This window comes from Schistocerca nitens, chromosome 1 (assembly GCF_023898315.1).
Source record: "Schistocerca nitens isolate TAMUIC-IGC-003100 chromosome 1, iqSchNite1.1, whole genome shotgun sequence".
Lineage (NCBI taxonomy): Eukaryota > Metazoa > Arthropoda > Insecta > Orthoptera > Acrididae > Schistocerca > Schistocerca nitens.
In genome coordinates, this window is record NC_064614.1 from 889,921,156 (window position 1) to 889,934,632 (window position 13,477).

The following is a 13,477-nucleotide window of genomic DNA, read 5'->3' on the forward strand; positions in this document are numbered from 1 at the left end:
TTAGTATAAATAATAAATTAAATGCATTAAAATACTTAACATTACTTATGTTGATTCCAAGCCTTACAATAAATGTTCAAACAACAGTCAAGACCTACCTTGTGCTTGGGAGCCTCTTTAGTTGGACCCACAATATTGTCTTTTCGAGTATATTCCTTTTCTTCACTGTGTAGTTTCTTCCTTTCACTTTGACCACTACCTTCACCTCTCTTCCTCCATTTTGGTCCAGTTTTCCTTCCTGTTTTGCAAAACTGTATATTATGTATCTGTAATAATTACTTCAGCAATGCTCTATTGTTGCAAACAAACCACAGACCTACTTCCGTTATCAGCAATTCACACAAGAGCAAGATGCTAACAGAGAACAGAGAGTTGGCGCATGGCTGATTATTTTAACACTGATGTTGGAGTTAGACCTTAATGCCATCTTGTGTCAGCTGTAAATGGTTTCCTTATGTTCTGGCATTTGCATCAGAACTTAAATTACTGGCCTTGGCATTTACAGTGGAATTTCACCAACAACTCAAGTTTTCATTTTTTGGCACTTGCCTCATTATTTACTTATGGTTACAAATCCAAATTAGAATCTTTTGATATTCTTTTCATCATACTGAAAAGCAAGAATGAGGAAAGGCAACCATTCACATGGAGATCAATGATGTGTGGTGCATTAAGAAATATGACAAGTCAAAACATAGCAGCATTTTTCGACCTTCAATGTCACTCTTTTCCTAGTATTGTCTAAAATTTCTCTCTCCAGACCTACTTTAATGCTTTTTGATGGCTGTATGTGACTGCCTTCACAGGATATTAATTATTCACAATGATACAGACGCTTACATTTCAGTTTTTCTCCTTTTTTCTCATTTTTTTCACTTCTACATTGGTCTAGTTACAGCCACATCAAAAAGTATAAGAGACACTCCTCGTTTGTAGAGTGCAAGTTAAACAAAGGCTGCATTGTGTGGTAAGAGAGTGGAACAGATTGGTATAAATAAGACAAAACTTACCACGAGCCCTGCATAAAAGACACTCAACATGTCATATGAGACCTTTTTTTTTTCCTCCTGGGATTGCAACAAACTACTTTATCTAATGATCTGCATGCATAAAACTGGGATCCTTCAACTGGACACAGAGTGAAACTTCTACTGCCTGCCAACAGATTTTAAAGTCATCCAACCTGAAGCTGATTATCTTCACTTGATCTCAGAATGAGAGCAATTGCTAATTGTAAAGAAGAATGCAACAAATTTTTGTTAGTAATAAAACACAGATGCATAAGATAAATATGTATTACAAAAATATATCTTTCTCATTGTATAACTGGGAAACTACAAGATTTCAAAGAAATGTGATGTTTTTGTATCTCACTACAAAAGCAAATATGTACATAAACATGCCTTGTGGCTGCTTCTGTTACTTGATTTACAAAGCTTTCTATTGATAAAATTCTATCGAGCTTCCAGATATAGTGGCACTACTGCCTGTGATGTTATTGGCGCCCATTTCATTTCAGTGCCGTATAAGGTAAAGTTTCAGTTGCAAGACCGCCACAAATACTTCAGTCTCTAACAGTCTGTTTCCAAGTTAAGCTTAACTGCAGACTACCATCGTTATTGAGGTGTTTTCAGAAATTCTTATATCAGTCACTTCTTTCGTGAGGCTGAACCAGAAACCATTTGTCTTATCATTATACGGACACACGATTTCTGGCACGGCATCATAAAAGACGCGAGTGAGAAAAAAATTTCTGAAAATACCCTCAATACAGGTTGAAGTTAAGCACATCTTGGAACCTGGCCATAGGAAGGTTGAAGCGGGTGTGGCTGTCTTGCAATCAAAACATTGTTTTATATGGCACTGGACTAGGCACTAGTGACATCACAGCCAGCAGCATCACAATGTCATGTGGCTGCTGCTGCCATCCTTATAGCAACCACTTGACAATGGCTGAGAAGTACTAGGTCGAAAGCTTGTGGTATCTAAAAAACTTGATGTGGCTGGAAGCCTGAGAGAGTTTTATCAATGTATATCACCCTGAAAACTTGCATTCCTGTAAAGCTTTCTATTTAACACATAAAAATATGTGTACATAACAATGAACATTGTCAGCTTATAAGAAAATATAAAAACGAGCTGCACTGAATGACATCCCACATATGATATTCAAATCATTACTCGTTAACAAATACATCAGTAAGAGTACAGAGAAAATACAATAAAAAAGTACTATTATATATACATAGGTGTACATACAAGGTGCCAAGTAGTGCTCATATGAGAAGGTAAGTATTCAAATTTAACTTCTGTTGCAAAACTCCCAAGAGTAAAGTTTCAGCTCCAACAACAGGCGACCCAAGCTTCTTTAATTTTGTCCACATATGCTTGTCTTCACTGCAGGATACTATGAAAGAATTTGCTGGAAGGTTCTTCATGGCTTCTATAAATGTACCTCCACAACTTTCAACTATACCTGAAATATTTGGTAACAATGCAGATCTCTAGTATGTGCAGCAAGAACTGGTTTTGAAATTATTGCATATGCTTAGGTGTAAATATGGTTACAAAAAGACCTTGGTAAAAATCAAAACACACACACACACACAAGAGAGAGAGAGAGAGAGAGAGAGAGAGAGAGAGAGAGAGAGAGAGAGAGAGCAGTCTGCATCTAAAGCTCTATGTTTTACAGCTTCTGTGAAGTATGAGATAATGTATTTATGGGATAACACAGTTTTCACTTTTTATCCTTTGCTCCTACAAGCTTGATGTGACATGCGGTACTTTTTCAGCATAGCCCTCATTTTTTTCACAGTAAAAAGAAAAATCTACTTAGCCTCTTTAGTTGCTTATATTCCTTGTCAAGACTCCAGCATGATGAGTCAACAACAGCTGTGTAGTACCTTTCATTAACACGTTTGTTTCCTGACACCAGCAGCAGTCTGCCTTCATTGACACACACAACTGTTGACACTCCATATTTTCTCTTTTGTTTCTCCCATATTCCGCAACTCACACTGATACCTTTATTCTGGCAGATACCCTAGTGACACTAATTCAGATACAGTTAGCTCCCAATTATCCGGGGGCAGATTATCCAGATTGCAGATTATCTGTCCACAGCTACGTGATTTTTGAAAAATAAAACACAAATGTAAATACATAAAACTGCAACTTTTTTTAATAGTTATTTATTGTTCCAAGAACAAGTTATCGAACTTGGAAGTTACATTAGTATTTCTAGAATAATGCTGGTTGCTGGCTCTGTTTCAATAAGATGGAACCTTTAATGTATCGCCATGACCACTGTTTTTTTTTTTTTTTTTTTTTTTTTGTCAAAATTGATGCAAAATTAAAATTTTTTACTTACTGTGGCAGTATGGGCAGATTTTTTCGTTTGTGTCCATCTTTCTACTTCCATTTTTGATAGCCAGTTTGTACATCACTTTACACACTTTTACAAAATCTGTATTCATTTACACTGTGACAGCAAAACTTGGCCAGCATCCGGCATGTGCTTCACAACTGTTGCTTGTAACAAAGATCTTGAGAAAAAGATATGGTGTAGGCCTATTTTGCTCAGAGATGTAACTAGTTCTTGTTTACACGTGTTAAAGTTGATATAAGGACAAATATTTTAATCAGACTGGTGTTAACATGAGAGCAGAAAATAATATAAATAAATAAATGAATTACTACAAGAACAAACTTCAAGTGATTTGATGTCTTATTTCTATTTGTATATTAATGTATAATACGGTCAATTTATGAGAAAATATTGTAATCGAGATTGACATTAACATGAACGTACAGGAATAAAATAATACAGAGTTATAGTATTTGTAATGAGGTACAGCTGTTTGTATGACCATGACCTTTATATTTAAACTTAAAACAATAACAAACCTTCAAATGAACTGCTGTCTTATTTCTATTCTTGCAGTAACAAGATCTGGAATGTTACTAAGGGTAGAGTCAGTCTATTTTAGCTAAAGGTATGTATAAAAGTTATAGAGTTTGTAATGAACTAAAGCTGTTTGTAAGGCCATACACTTTACATTTAAAATCAAGAAGAAAATATCAAATGAACTGTTGACTTATTTCTATTCTCATGTTAATGTGATCTGGAATATCAGTAAAGGCATATACTGTTTGTTTCAGTTACAGGTAATACATATAAAAGTACTGATTAATGTTAACAGTAATGGGCTCTACCATTTAGAAATATAGTGCAGGTTTTATTGTGCGCTTGGATACTTACATTGACATCAGTGTAGTTAGAATGTAAGGAGAGGGATTTTTTTTTTTTGGGGGGGGGGGGGGTTGGGCGGAGGGGTTGGGGGGGGGGGGGGATGGAAGCAGTGTACGGTTGGTTGACTGGTTACTTGCTATGAACTAGTAATTCTTTGAAGTTCTGAAGGAAAAATTTGTTTCTGTGTTCAGTCTGGTCACTGAGTAAGTAGTCAGCTGCTGTATTTTTGTAGGTAAATATTTCAATTTCTTCAAGAAGACCAAGTAGCATGCCTCTGTTGACAGAATGAAGTATTTGGAGATTTTATTATATGTTGTTTGCAGAAAGATTCTGTTGGGCAAGATGTGAGGCAAAGTTGGATTTGTTGAGGTTGTTAGGATGGAGTGCATCTATGTGGTTCTAATGGGTCTGAGCACTATGGGACTTAACATCTGAGGTCATCAGTCCCCTAGAACTTAGAACTACTTAAACCTAACTAACCTAAGGACATCACACACATCCATGCCCGAGGCAGGATTCGAACATGCGACTGTAGGGGTCTTGCGGTTCCGAACTGAAGCGCCTAGAACCGTTCGGCCACAACGGCCAGCGCATCTATGTGCTCTTTAAATCTTATCGTGAAGCTTCTGCCAGTTTGTCTAATGTAGAAGCTTGGACATCAGTTGCAAATGAGCTTGTACAAGCTATACTGTACAAGCTATACTGCCGTATAGCGGTTTTGGTGTTGTGTAAGATTTTATTTTGTATTTTGTTGTTGGTGAAGAAGCTTATTTTTATGTTGTATGTCTTGAAGAGGTTGGCAATTCAGTGAGAAATCTTCAACTAGGGAAGGCATGCTTATAAATGTGGTCTTCTTATTTGTGGGTGGTTGTTCAGCAGTTGGTTGATTTGATTTTGCTGTATGGATTAGTTTATCTATTATTGCAGGATTGTACCCACTGCTGGGGGCAATTGATTTAATAATTTCTGTTTCATATTTTCTTTAACTTGTGTGCATTAGGATTTTAAGCGTGTGATTAATCATTGTTCTAAAGAATGCTTTTTTATGTTGGTCTGGATGGAAAGAGGACTTATGTACAATAAAACTGGTGCTGGCTTTCTGAAAATTTGAAATTAATGCTTTTGAACTAAGCCATAAACTTGTTGCTCATGTATTCATGATCTTTCTACGCTATGTCAATTACATATTACGAGGGCCGTTCAGAAAGTAACCTCCGGTTGATTTAAAAAAATACACCAAGTTAAATAAAAATATTTTAATATATACATCTTACAACTACATCTTTGCACTATTTTTCTACATAGTCTCCATAGCGATTGAGGCACTTATCGTATCTCTTCACAAGCTTTGAAATTCCTTCTGCATAAAAATCACCCGCTTGTGCCTGGAGCCAGCCTGTGACCGCATCTTTGAGCTCTTCGTCGTCATCAAACTGCTGTGACCCGAGCCATTTCTTCAAATGCATGAAGAGGTGATAATCACTTGGCGCCAGGTCTGGGCTGTAAGGTGGATGGTTGATAACGTCCCACTTGAAGGACTCAAGAAGGGCCGTTGTTCTGCGAGCAGAGTGAGGACAGGCGTTATCGTGCAAAAAACGATACCGGAAGTCAGCATACCACGGCGTTTGTTCTGTATAGCCCGTCGTAACTTTTTTATTGTTTCACAGTACACGTCTTGATTAATGGTCGTACCATGTTCCATGAATTCAACCAACAACACCCCTTTGGCATCCCAAAACACCGTTGCCATCAGTTTTCTGGCAGAAAAATCTTGCGAGGCTTTTCTTGGTTTGGTAGGCGAATTTGAATGTGCCCACATCTTTGATTGTTCTTTTGTCTCAGGGTTCACGTACTTAATCCAGGTTTCGTCACCGGTCACGATTCTGTTTAACAATGGTTCTCCTTCGTCCTCATAACGTGACAGAAAGTCTAATGCAGAGGCCATTCTTTGAGTTTTGTGGTGGTCGGTAAGAATTTTGGGCACCCATCGTGCACAGAACTTACGGTAACCCAATCTTGCTGTCACTATCTCGTACAAGAGAGTCTTAGAAATCTGTGGAAAACCAGTAGACAACTCCGACATTGAGAAACGTCGATTTTCACGAACTTTTGCATCAACTGTCTGAACAAGTTCGTCAGTCACCAATGATGGTCTACCACTCCTCTCTTCATCATGAACGTTTTCTCGTCCACTTTTAAATAAACGTACCCATTCACGGACAACTCCTTCACTCATAACTCTTGGTCCGTACACGGCACAAAGCTCACGATGAATAGCTGCTGCAGAATATCCTTTGGCTGTAAAAAACCTTATGACAGCACGCACTTCACATTTGGCGGGGTTTTCTATTGCAGCACACATTTCAAACTGCCACAAAAACTAAACTAGCGCAGGTACGACGTTCACTCGACCACGGCTTGATGCCGACTGACCTGTTGAGTGCGTGAACGCACAGATAGCGTCGCTACTCCCCCCACAACCCGCACTGTGACCAATCGGAGGTTACTTTCTGAACCGCCCTCGTATTTTATACCTGGACATTCATGTTAACGCCAATCTTGATCACAATATTTGCTCATAAATTGACTTTATTATACATTAATATATGAATAGAAATACGACATCAAATCACTTGAAGTTTGTTCTTGTAGTAATTCATTTATTTGTTCGTATGATTTTGTGCTCTCATGTTAACACCAGTCTGATTAAAATATTTGTACTTATTTCGACTTTAACACATGTAAACAAGAACAAATTACATATCTGAGCAAAATAGGCCTACACCATATCTTTTTCTCAAGATCTTTGTTACAAGCAACAGTTGTGTAGCACATGCTGGATGCTGGCAAAGTTTCACTGTCACAGTGTATATGAATACAGATTGTGTAAAAGTATGTAAAGTGATGTACCAACTGGCTATCAAAAATGGAAGCAGAAAGATGGACACTAACAAAAAAAGGTGCCCATACTACCACAGTAAGTAAAAATTTTAATTTTGCATCCATTTTGACAAAAAAAAAAAAAAAAAACAGTGGTCATGGCGATACATTAAAGGTTCCATCTTATTGAAACAGAGCCAGCAACCAGCATTATGCTAGAAACAGTAATGTAACTTCCAGAAAACAATCTGAGGATGAACCTGAAAAGGTTCAAAAACCAGTTCATGGAACAATAAATAACTATTCAAAAAAGTGACTGGTTGCAGTGTTATGTATTTACAGTCAATTAACAGTCACGGGTTCTAAAATATCCATATTGGATAAGATTAACAACAAACAATGTCTGAAGGTCTGTGTTATAATTAGAATAAATATTCATTCACAATACACTATAATGCATATGCTTTATGTTTCATTGCCAGAAACAACGTGGGCTCCAATCCCACACTTCAATATGCCTGAAATATTTTTTTTTTTTTTTTTTTTATCTTCAGGTAAATTCAGGTGCTCTACCCTTGTAACATGTCCACAGCTATTTACTGTCTACATGTTTTCCATAGCCAGTCCCTAAGAGCAGAAGGTCAATAATTTCCAAAGCAAATGAAAATTATTTCGCTTTTCTTCTGGGACAGTTCCCTTCAAATCCTTGATCCAGGAGGTATGCAATGCTGATCACACTTTTGTAACAGCTGAGAGGTGTCAATAATACCATAGCTTCTACAATGGGAGAATTGGGTAAATTTCTACAATGATATTTTTGTGTATGAAACAGTTCTGTAACTTCTTGTCAGATCAATAATTCTTGTATGTCACCCAGATAACGATTCCATGACAGAAGACATTGATGATACTGAGCCAAAGAGGTTGCTGTGCATGGCAACGCAGGATCTACATTTACGTAGGTGGCGCTCCTGGCGACCCTCCTGCTCCTGCCTGCCAGTAGCACCACTGGCATACAGTTCACTGACCGACGACTGTGACATCATCCTCGTGATGCACTACTGGAGCCTGGCTGCTCTCTACTGTATTGGACTATTAATTACTGTGCTGATAACAACTGTGTGAGGACTTACATCCTTTTTTGGAATTATTCTTCCACCATCAAGTTTGCTTGTTCATCCTGACGTAGCTCATTAAGGTTTTATGAACTTTAACTTTGTTCTGTGGCTGCACATAAATAATCTACACTGTATTTGTGGTATACACATGAATGTGTGGATAATAAATGTTTGGTTCATCACAATATCTTAATATACCTTGATTGTAGCTTACCACAAATCAACACTGTTACTATAATATTACTAGCAAACCCGGCGATGCTTTGCAACTGGTAAATACGTATGGAAATTGGATATACGCCATATCTCTCCTTCCCACTCTCTGTCCATCACCTCCTCCCTACTTTTTCTGTCCATCTCCTCCTCCCCCTATGCAAATCTGTCAATGCTTTGCAATTGTTAAATATGTATGGGAACTGGATATATGTCCTAATCTTCTTCTCCCCCCCCCCCTCTCTCTGTCCATCAACTCCCTTCCCTCTCTTTGTCCATATACTCCTCCTCCCCACTCTGTCCATCTCCTCTTTCCTCCTCTCTCTACTCCCCCCTCCCCTGCCCATCCCTTCATCCCTCTCTCTCTCTCTCTCTCTCTCTCTGACCTTGAGCGTTGTTTGTTGTTACTGCAAATAAGACCTCAATTGGGAACTGAAGTCTCTTAAAATGGATGAGTAAATCAATTGGGGCTATTGGAATATGGGGTATAAGAGACCTCTCCTGTTGCTGGATCTGCGAGTATAGTAGCTTCAATGATAGTATTTTGCATATTGTTATTTGGAAATGGGTAGGATTACAAAGTATTGGACAATTCAGATTCTGTGGTAATATTCTAATAATACTCCATAAATACAACTTCCCTGTTTTCTGTTAAAACCAACTGTAATGAAGAAAACAAAACAGCACATATTTGTGTACACACTTTTTGTTTAAAATTATGTATAAGGAGAAAGAATATATATTTAAGTGCCTTGTTATTGTAGTTAAAAATGACAGAGGAAGACAGTGAAACCACAACTGTCACAAAGCATGCTGTCCAGCATGAGCAATGTGTCACTGTTATGTTCAACAGATGGCACTACAATAGGTATATAAAAGCATGTGCATATTAGCATGCAACATTGTGTCAAAATTTCAAAGCAATCAGTGAAGAACTGCAAGTAATCAGTGAAAAACATTCAGAGACATAAGATTTGAACAAATGAACATTACATTTTTATTTATATAGATTATCATCAACATTCTTTTTCAAAGAAACACGATTTGCTGTAGTGATACAGTATTTGATGGAAGATTGGGAGCAGGAGGGCTGGTGAGAATGTGACTAACCCAGTACGTGCTGATTTCTGGTTTGCCAATTTATGTCCGTTGTGCTTACATTACGTCGGAGCTTTCATACAATACTTAACAGGATCGTAAAACTCCAAACCTTGATTTTTCCAAGATGCTCATAAAGAGTATCATACTACAACATCATCTGTTACATCTGAGCATGTACTACAACTGTGAAAAAGATGAGCAAAGCTATCCTTATTAAATGTTTTCCATGCAGTAGTAGACGCGCATACTGAACAAAAAAAATGGCTCTGAGCACTATGGGACTCAACTGCTGAGGTCATTAGTCCCCTAGAACTTAGAACTAGTTAAACCTAACTAACCTAAGGACATCACAAACATCCATGCCCGAGGCAGGATTCGAACTGGCGACCGTAGCGGTCTTGCGGTTCCAGACTGCAGCGCCTTTAACCGCACGGCCACTTCGGCCGGCATACTGAACACTTATAACCTGTGTTATAAACTTTATAGCTTCCTGTGTGATCTGTATATAGGTTATTTATATCCAATACTGACAAGTGCAGAGTCAGCTGAATTGGTCCGCATCGGCAGTTTAACTGCACAGGCTGTTGAGCTATAGGAACAAACAATGGTTATATGCGAGAGTATGCAGGCTGGAGGAGGAGGAGGAGGAGGAGGAGGAGGAGGAGGAGGGGAATTTGGTGGTATGCTACGTAATTTATTAAATTATGAATAATAAACAATAAATAATTATTTTTATTCATAGAAAGGAATAATCTCCTCCCCCCAAATAAAATGTTTTGAATAATTGCCTAGATAGAAATTTATCCTAATAACACCCATCTCTTCCTACTCTATTAATATGCTGTCATGTATATCCTGCATATTCTTTTATTCCTTTACTTGTTATATCAGGATTAGCAATTTCCACTAAATTGTTCTCTCTCTCTCTTTTTCTCTCTCTCTCTCTCTCTCTCTCTCTCTCTCTTCTTCGCAACAAATGATTACATAGTGTCAGTGTTTTGTTATGGTTTGTCATCTATGAAACTTTTTTAAAGGGAGTATCTCCCCCAAGTCTCCCATGTTTGAACTTGTTAGTGGCATAATCCCCCACTGGGAATGGGATGATTTGAACTGAGAAAGTCATTTCTGGCTTCACAACTTTCTACGGGTAACCTATTCAGATGATTACTTCAAGAAGAGCCCCAATACCTGAGCAAGTCTTGCGCAAGTGGAATATTGCTGAGGTTGTTTGCTAGCAAGTGTTTTGCCTCACTATACACTCACCACCTCACTTTCAGATTCAGGTTTGTTTTCAATGTGCTTTCTTCTCTTACCCAGAAACTAAACTATGCGTGGGCATTTGGACATGACCAAGGCTTTTGCTATTTTAACAGTTTGTGGCACTGAGTAGCTCTGATGAAAGGGTATCACATCAATAGCAAACATGAATCCTAATTATGTAGTTGGCTCAGCTTCCTGAGATGCTATCTGAAACTATCCAATGGGCATTTATTGTCTTCAAATTTGATTGCAAGCTAAATTAAAACAGTGATAGTAGTTAAAAAAAATCTCACTCTTAAAACAGCTGAATAATTATAGATCAGAAGATGTAATTACAGAACCAAATATTCTACTACACATTCTTTTTCTTTATTCTTAGACTGAGGTTAAGATTCTACTTACAGCAAGCTTAACTGGGAAGAGTAAACACAGAAAATCTGATTTGTTTCATAACTGTCATGTTCTTTTTGGTGGTTTGAGGAAATAGGTCACTGAAATTAACATTGGTAAAAGAGATTTCCAGTTCTTACAATTATCAATGAACTTCTCTACATTCATATGGTCTATGTTTGCAAAATAACAGTGCATATATGATGAAACAAGCACAACTACCTTTCATTTCCTGTGGTGGTGGTTTCACACTTGGTGTGACTGCCACATTAAAACCGGTGAGAAGCTTTGCTTTGCCACACTGCAGCAATGATTTCTTTAAACTGAATTTGAACTTTGTTTCATTTTCTTTATCATTAAGAAGAAATTCCCATGGATCTGAAATGAAACATTTGCTATAGTGGAACAGCAGGAAATCTGTATATCATATTATAATGAGTTGTAATTTAATGACTAACAATCTCTCAAATATTAACGCCAGAAATTACCATTACATTCTGGTCACTTTACACAAATTACAGTACAGCTTCAGTGAGATAAGTCATACATTAACAAGAATAAGACGCTGCTAACTATTGTGTTTCTCTATGCCACTACTGATGATAACAGGTAAATATGCTCAAAAATCACTTTATACTATCTATTAAAATGATTAATTTTTGAAAATATTTTGTAATAGGGTGGACAAAAAATCAGCTCACCTAACAGTGGCAGAAGAACACACATATAAAGGTATTAAAGTAAGTGCGAAAATCTTATGGTTGTGCCTCTCTGTGACTCAGCATCTCCCCTATATGGTGAGTGGCAACTTTCTCTCTCACAATATTGTTACACTCCATCCTGAATTTTCCATTGTTTGATTTGGTATTAAAGTTTGCAAGTTTTTGGAACCAGTGACTGCTCCTTCTGGCAGAAGGATTGAAGGGGAAGAAAGAGGGGTGAAGGAAAAGGATTCATGAGGTAGGAAAAGGGATAAAGTCAACCACAACCCTGGGTGTGGGTAGACTTAACAGGCAGATGAGAAGGAAAGTCTTTCCTTCTCTCCTCTTCCTTCCTCTTCAAAGCTTCTGCCAGAAGAAGGAGCCATTGGCTCCGAATGCCTGCAAACTTCAATACCTTTATAAGTGTGTTCTCCTGCTACCACTTAGTGAGAAGATGTTTTTTCTACTGAATTACTTTATATTATCTCACTGATAAGCAATTTTTATACAGCTACAGAAATTTCTTATCATCTGTTGGGTTACTGTAACCAGTCACATTTTTTATATTACAGTTTCAACTGATATTTATAACAGTCATGGTCTAGCCTAACAAAGTATTTTGCTAAAAATTACTGAAAACAAACTTTTGAAAAATTTTGTCTTACTTTAAATTAATAAAAGGGAATACTGACTGGAAAAATGGCTAGGGATACAAAAGAAATGCTGAAAACATAAACAAGAACTCTGTTCCATTACTTGATATACCTCATCAATGCTTCACTGTATTACTTTGTGATCATATGGGCATTAGTGATGCCTAGTCTCCGAGACATCCACAGCATATTAGCACAGTCACCAAAACTTAAGATGATGTACTAGATGACACCTGTGCGTAATCCACAATATAATAGAAATTGTAAACATCTCAAGTGATTCGATAAAACACATGAACATTTGGATTTGGGGGAGATATCAGCAAGATGAACAATCTGAGTGCCCATGTGTTATTCAGTGTGGTACTGTGTGACATTATGACAGCAAAATGTGCGCAAAGTGCAGGTGACTTGTTGTCCATAATGGCTGATAAGGCTTGGTTCCATTAAACCTAGTCTCAGAGCAAAGAAGAATAAAAGTACTGTTTTTCCTCGTGAGTATACACCACTGAAGGTACACAATACTGCATTAACCCATCACCTCACGAAGGGAGGCGAAAAAACCTCTAACTCTGACCGTTACTCAATATCCAGTCATTGTAATAAAGTGTGAACTAATACAACACAAAATACATGTTTGTGTGTATAACTGTATATAGAATGTAAGTTACTAAATCAAACAATGGAAAATCCAGCATGGAATGTCAAGCTAACCTGTAGCCACTGTGCTGCATGGCAACCAACACGCTATCTATCCGCATCAATGGCCACTGACAAACTGTGGCCAAAAAACAACTGGACTGCACTGTTGCTGAGCACGCCACCCAACAAAACATTCTTTATTTCAATAACTACTTGCCATCCTGTGCCATATGAATCCTTCCTACCAACACCAGCTTTTCTGAACTG

The 13,477-nt window shown here is 37.6% G+C and overlaps 1 protein-coding gene across 1 annotated transcript in view; it reads right to left on the bottom strand.

Annotated features, from left to right (window-relative positions):
- Window positions 1–1,277: 1,277 nt before the first annotated feature.
- The window catches only part of LOC126191752 (uncharacterized), a 102,380-nt gene continuing 90,180 nt past the window's right edge, over window positions 1,278–13,477 (bottom strand). The window contains exons 10-11 of the mRNA XM_049932549.1: window positions 11,437–11,592; window positions 1,278–2,476 (exon numbers count right to left, since the gene is read on the bottom strand). Of these exons, the coding sequence (XP_049788506.1) occupies window positions 2,277–2,476; window positions 11,437–11,592 (356 nt within the window). The 3' untranslated portion in view covers window positions 1,278–2,276. The remainder of the gene's footprint in view (window positions 2,477–11,436; window positions 11,593–13,477) is intronic.